The sequence below is a fragment of the Apaloderma vittatum genome, unplaced genomic scaffold (genome assembly GCF_000703405.1).
Source record: "Apaloderma vittatum isolate BGI_N311 unplaced genomic scaffold, ASM70340v1 scaffold16017, whole genome shotgun sequence".
Taxonomy (NCBI): domain Eukaryota; kingdom Metazoa; phylum Chordata; class Aves; order Trogoniformes; family Trogonidae; genus Apaloderma; species Apaloderma vittatum.
Window position 1 is genome coordinate 54,752 of NW_009726871.1, and position 6,877 is coordinate 61,628.

The 6,877-nt window shown below is 41.8% G+C and overlaps 1 protein-coding gene across 1 annotated transcript in view; it reads left to right on the forward strand.

Annotated features, from left to right (window-relative positions):
- The window catches only part of LOC104276969 (sodium- and chloride-dependent GABA transporter 1), a 17,860-nt gene extending 13,877 nt beyond the window's left edge, over positions 1-3,983 (forward strand). The window contains exons 13-14 of the mRNA XM_009873464.1: positions 1,119-1,286; positions 3,775-3,983. Coding sequence (XP_009871766.1) covers positions 1,119-1,286; positions 3,775-3,879 — 273 coding nt within the window. The 3' untranslated portion in view covers positions 3,880-3,983. The remainder of the gene's footprint in view (positions 1-1,118; positions 1,287-3,774) is intronic.
- The last annotated feature ends 2,894 nt before the right edge of the window (positions 3,984-6,877 follow it).

A 6,877-nucleotide genomic window follows, 5' to 3' on the forward strand; every position in this document is an offset into this window, starting at 1 on the left:
TCAGCAGGATTTGTTGTCCAGCCCAAGTTCAGAGGTGGTGACGATGTGCTAACAGGATCCACCCCTCTGCCTTCTCCTCTCTGCACAAGGCCTGATCCCGGGATCAGGGCGAGCTGGCTTTGCTGGCTCAGTTGCACAGGTTTCACTGGTGCAGGCTGGTTTAGACATTTCAGACAGGCCAGGATAGGAGCCTTCCCTGGGCACTTAGAGGCAAAAATACCATGTTTGCAGGTCATCTGTTTGAAAACAACACAAAAGCAACCCCCAAGTGCTGCTGATCAGTGGTAGGGGACACACATGTGTGCAGGTGTTTTTTCCCAGGACCCTCATCTTTCCCAAGAGCCCCCTGCCCTCTGATCTGGTGCAGGTTATCTGAGGACTCTACTAGTACTCACGGCTTCTCCATACCAGCATACCTGGATAATCTGAGATGCAGGTTATGTATGTGAAAATATAGTGTTAATTTGAAACCTTAATTTTGGTAAGAAGCTTCTTGCAAAACTATCCCCTCATCTCTTGTTATTGAAAAATTTGAAGTGGTTTTTGAATTTCATAGCATAAGATCTGTTACACTGAACAATCCGTAGCCACTTACAAGGCAGGTTTTGACTGCCCTTGTTTTCCATTACAAATTTGTTCAGAGGATGTGAACAATATCAAAGCCTCTGGGCCAAGCACTCTGAGGTGGTGACATTAGAGAGCTCAGGGCAGAGCCAGACTTTAAAGAGCATTTCTCATTCAGAGCCTCTAGGAGCCTGTGGCTGACCAGTAAGCAGAGCTGTACTGATGCTGTTATTCCAGTCAGAAAGTTAGGGGAACAAACAAACAACGTCACAGTTTCAGAATTACAGTTCTGGTTTTTGCACATTCCCACAGTGGAGGTTAAGCTAGCAGGGAACCAGCCAGTGCCTTGGGCTGACATTTGCCTCTTTTCTGCAACCTCTGCCTGGAAGACTGCCCTGCAGGACCCCCGTACAAGCTAGGGGGCCAAAAGGAACCTTTTTCTCCTTGCCTTGATGTAAAGGCAGGCTTGAGGTGCAAGTCAGTCCAGAGAAACCTTTGAACAACAAACGCTCTGGAAATCTCATCCGATTCTTCTTTTCCGATGTATTTTGCAGGGAGTATTTATCTTCAGTGCTGTCCAAATGACTCCGCTCACGATGGGAAGTTACGTTTTCCCAAAATGGGGCCAAGGGGTTGGCTGGTTCATGGCTTTGTCTTCTATGGTGCTGATACCAGGCTATATGGCGTACATGTTTCTAACCCTGAAAGGCTCCTTAAAACAGGTAAGTCACTCTTTTTCCTGACTGTGTGATTTCATCTTGCAACACCTGCACACACTGATAAAAGACTGCTGCCCAGTTATTCTGCATCAAGCTGAAAAATATAAAAACCAAGTACTGGACAGACAAAAGTATCTGTACCATCTGCTGTTAAACATAATGCACCACATTCAATGCAACCCTTGTCTCTGGGCCTTGCCAGTTCCAGACACTTTGCATCCCACCTCCTTATACCTAGAAAAAAAAGTGGCAGTTTACAAAATATGTAAATGAGTCCTTATTAACACGAGACGTACTGTCATTTATCAAGGCAGGTGATGCTCTAAGGAATTGGAATCAAACTCTTAGGACTAAACCCACGTAACTCTTGGTGTCTGCTCCCAGTGATCCCTATGGAACATCTGCCTGCCATGTGCTCAAAGATTTGAGCTCCTGCTCTGCATTACACCTTTACAAGCTGCCTTCTTCTGCTGCAGCTGAGAGAAAATACATGTAAAAGCTTGGGAGTATATTTTATGATTATGCTGCACTTCCCTTTAGTGTTTTTTAACAGGATTTCAGTGAACAGTTACTTCATGAAAAACATCAGAGGCCTTCTTACTCATTGCACCGTGCTCTTAGCCTCTCCCTGATTCCACATTCCAGTTGTTAAAAGGAGGTGACACTTCTCGTGTGAGAGAGGCATTGCAGGGCTTAAATCTATTTTAAGGTTCTCAGAGAAAGGCTGCTGAAGGAGCGTGAAATGTTAATAAGGTCAGTGACCAGTGCACTGTGTAATAATCCCGTGCCATTGCCATACTTCGTTTTTTCCTAACCTGGGTGCATCCTTCGTTTTCCGTCTCCGGCCAATAACCTCCTCCCATGCATAACAGATACCTCTTCATCACAAGTACTGAAACACATCTCTGTCCTCTGTGGTTGTGGGAACCAGAGACTGTCAAAAGGAATCTGTCAAAATTCCTGGAATATTCTAACATCAGCTGACAGAGCCATCTTTGCAAAGGGACAGATGATCTTAAGCAGAATTGACAAGTAATGTCTCATGAATTGCTCAGATCTTGAACCAAATATTTGTCTTCAGCAAATTTGAAACAACTCAGTGATGTTTCAAAAAAGTCTACAGAAAAACTGAGTGATTTTTTTTTTTATCCTCCTTGTTCTTAGCTCCCATGTTTTGAGTTATCTTTCCCTTGTTCATATGGGAACATATATGTGCAAATGGGAGAATTGTTGCTCTAGAATCTAGCTCCTTCCTGGGCAGATTTGTGTTAAGTTCTTCATCTCAGCCTTGCGCTGCATTAAGGTCTCATTTTTGAGGGTATTGTGAAATTACCATTAGATAACAGGAGCCTACACCACTCACAGGTTCTGGCAGCCAAAACTGGGCTCTCAAACTCCACATGAATGTGAGTTAGGCCGATCAGCTCCATGAACAGAGAACACAAAAGGCCTAGGAAAGACAGAGCAGAAATAAACCAATCTTAAATAAAAATCTGGTATACCTGCTGAATCCCAGCAGTTGCAGCCAATCCTCTGCAGTCCCCTCTGCTCCCTGGGCAGGTCATCATCAGGTGTGAGCAACCTGCTCTGGTGGGAGGTGTCCCTGCCCATGGGGAGGGGATTGGAATGAGATGGTCTTTAAGGTCCCTTCCTACTCAAACCAGTGATTGAGATACAGCTTTGAGTCCCTGCTGCAAACTGTAAAGGCTGAAGGAGCTGGGTGTCTTTAGCCTGGAGAAGAGGAGGCTGAGGGATGCTCTCATAACTGTTTATAAATACGTCAAGGGGGAGTGTCAGGAGGATGGAGCCAGGCTCTTTTCAGCGACGTCCAATGAGAGGACAGGGAGCAACGGGTACAAGCTGGAACATAGGACTTTCCACAAAAATATTAGAAAAAAATTTTTCACTGTGAGGGTGACAGAGCCCTGGCACAGGCTGCCCAGGGAGGTTGTGGAGTCTCCTTCTCTGGAGACTTTCAAAACCCGCCTGGACGCGTTCCTGTGTGACCTACTGTAGGTGATCCTGCTCTGGCAGGGGGAGGCTGGACTAGATGATCTTTTGAGGTCCCTTCCAACCCCTGACATTCTGTGATTCTGTGAAACTTGCAGCCCCTGTGCTTGACCTGTGGGCTCGCAGCAGAGCCTCTCCTCATCTCCCCCACGCTGCAGTCCTGCCTTATTTCTTTTCCGTAGGTGTGCTCAGTTGTTAATGCTGGGTGGCAGCTACCAATCTGCATGTGCTCTTTCTGCTCCTACTGTCATGTTCAGAACACAGTTAGAACGGGTTTTATTGCATGTGACTTAGTGCCTTCTTGCTCCCTTGGGAGGTAGAATTTTTTTTTTTTTTTACCTCTAATGCCTAGACAGAAGAGTTTAGGACTGCCTCAAAAAAAAATAAAAAAAAAAAAAGAAAACCAACCTAAAACATAAACCTGAGCTTATGAACAGGGGGGTTTTATTGCCTCACATTTATTGTTATTTTTTTTTAACAGCGCATCCAAGTAATGATTCAACCGAGTGAAGACATCACTCACCCTGAAAATGGGCCAGACCAAGCCCAACAGAGCAACTCTGCAAACAAAGAAGCCTACATCTAAACTTCCGTGTTGTTAAAATACCAACACTACTCCAGAAAAACAAAAAATATGGTTGAATATGACCACAAATTTATGTCTGAGAATATAATTACCTACCTCTAGTGGCAAAAAAAAAAAGAAAAAAAAAAAGAACAAAGGTCATCTCCACGATAAGAGAATCGCCATGGGTATGATCCAACCACTGCGTGAGCTCAGATGTTGACAGTGTTTTGTGTTCTCTGGCAATCCACAGACTGTTAATGTTTTTATCCTTTCACAACAATAGTTGCGTATCTTGGAATTTGTAAATTGATGTGCCAGGACCTTTTTAATCTACCTTTTAGCACGACTATTTGAAGTTTTGTGCTGCTGATTTTTAGTAGTTTATCAATGTTTCTTACCGCTGAATCCCAAGACTGTTATTTCTGACTTTGCAGGAGTAAAATTAAGTTTGGAATTGTTTTGTAAAAAAGAATGAAGTATTTTGTAAACAAGTGATACCCAGTGAAAAAAACTGCCCTTAAAATTTGTTTCAGTCAAGGCCATTTGCGAGGGAAGTCTTCCTTCAGCTAACAGTAGACACAGCCTTTACATAAATATTCCGAGTGCAAATTAAGGTCTGTGGCTGTCTGTGGCAGCACAGCACAGAGTGGCTGGAAACGCTCTCGGCACTCAGCCTTTCAGGGTAATTTTTCCAATGAGAACATAAATTTCCTTAAAGATACATACACTGTTTCTTATTAAAAGAACGTATCTTTGCCAATCAATATGATGTGAATCACACCTGTTAGAGGCAAAAATTTTTACTTTTTTAGCAAAATGAGAAGTAATATCCAAGAGCTCTTAAAGATTCCCAGAAGAAAAAGAAACACAACGTATTTGCAATTCAGGCTCAGTGTACTTGAGCTTTTATACTGCTGTTATCTATTCTACTATTATTGCATTGCTACCAAGATAGAAACCAAAACAATGGCTTAAAGATTGAAGCTTCTGCTCGTAGTTCTAATTTAGGGTTTAATTCCCAACCGGTCTTTTTAAACTGTTCAAAGACCTAGCTGCTGTTAAGCAAATTACAAAAATACGGATCGTTAGCACTTTGAAAACCGTTTCGTCCTTCTTTACGTATTGCTTGTGGTGATGAAGGCGTGAAGGGAAGCTATTTGATGCTCCAAGAATCTCCACTCTGGGCTCGGTCTGCATTTGCCACACGGCCAGAAAGGCCCTTCAGCCCCCGGCACTTTTCCCTGTGTGGAATATGCAGCCGTCAGCCCCGTCCAGTATTTCTCGTTTGGCAGCTATATGACAGACACAAAGGATCACGGAAAATGCAGTAGCTGATGTTTGATTGTAAATGACTGTGACAGAACTGTGCAATGAAACATGCTTTTCAGCAAATTTTTGTGCAACGTACAATGTTAGATAGCACAATTTATGTAGAACTACTACGTGAAAAACATGTTAACTGTGAATGTTGGGTTTTTCGTTGTTTTCGTCTGAAGGTGACAAACATGTTCTTGCAATAAGGTATTATTCTCAGAATGTCAAGCACATTATTGTAGAAATAATATATATATATTATACACATGTATTTCAAACTACATCATAAAATCTCCGAGTATGTTTGGTAGATTCTAAACCGTTTCATACATAGATCAACTGTAAAATATTACAAGATCTAAGCTACATCCTAAGCAGCTATAGCTGAAATGCAAAAGTCCTGTAAGTCTTTCGGATTTAGAGGAAACCCGTACATCGTACACCCACATTATACATGATACATGCGCATTATACTTGTGAATTTCATTAGACTAAGGATAAAAATTCCAACTTTCTCTTTATTGTTTAATGTAATCAAGTCCCATGTTGTTCTAAGAAAAATGCAGTATTTAATGTTTGATTGTAAACAATTATGACAGATGTTTGACAGACCTGCTCTTTAGCAAAAAGCTGTACAAACGTATCATATAGCACAAAATAGTGTTGTAGAACTACTGTGTGTAAACTGTGAATAGCTGTATCTTTTTTGTAGTACTTGCCCTGAAAAAAAAAAGATTATTGTATGATCATATATGCTTTTTGCAATAAGGAAATATCTGAACACCAAGCAAATCTATCTCTATATAAAAATATATATGTAATATATACATATTCAAAAATATATACAGAGCCTGTTTAAAAGAGTACAGTATTATTTAGTAAATTGCAACCTGTTCTATGGACCAAATGTAAAATATTTATAAATTAAGATGCATTTTAAATGTCTATAAATGGTGTCATAATTAAAGCACGATTGTTATGTAAGTTTCCAAGAGTTTAGAGGAAAAAGAATAAAGGTTATATTATACATTAAGTTCAGAATTCCACAGTCTTTCATTGGGCAAAACCAGCAGGTGTTATCTTCCGTGGAGCAAGTTCAAATTGTTGCATATATTTATATATATAGATATAAAATACATCCTTGAAATAGCAGAATGCTGCATCTCACTTGTGATGTGCGTAATTAATCCATGCTGCTGTTCTTATGATGTCATTAGGGTGTGCATCTGTTACACAGAAAGCTTACAAGGTGACAGGGAATGGCCCTGCCTGGCGCCCTGCTGATTTAGGCTGCCGTAGGGCCGCGGCAGACCAGGACCTCTGAGCAGCCCTCATCAAAACCCTGGAGTTGAACTTAAAACGTTCGTCAGGTACATTTCTGCCGATACTTTGCGGTATGAATGGCAGCACCTGAAGTCCCTGATTTCTAAGAAGCTGCTGCTGAGGAGCGTACCACCCCCAGGGGCAGCCGACAGGCTGGGGAAACAGTGGCCTTGTGCTTAATGGGCAGATCACATGTTTCTACCAAAAAAAAAAACCCCAAACAGAATCATTGTTCTCTGTATCAGCTGCCGTTAAAGTGTGAGAAGATGTCAAACAAGTCGCGCAGCAGTCTGCCTTACATCTGCGTCTGTGCAGTACTGCTGAGGAGCTGAGCGCTCTCGTGCTCTGAATTTAATCATCTCACTATAAAATTGGAGCA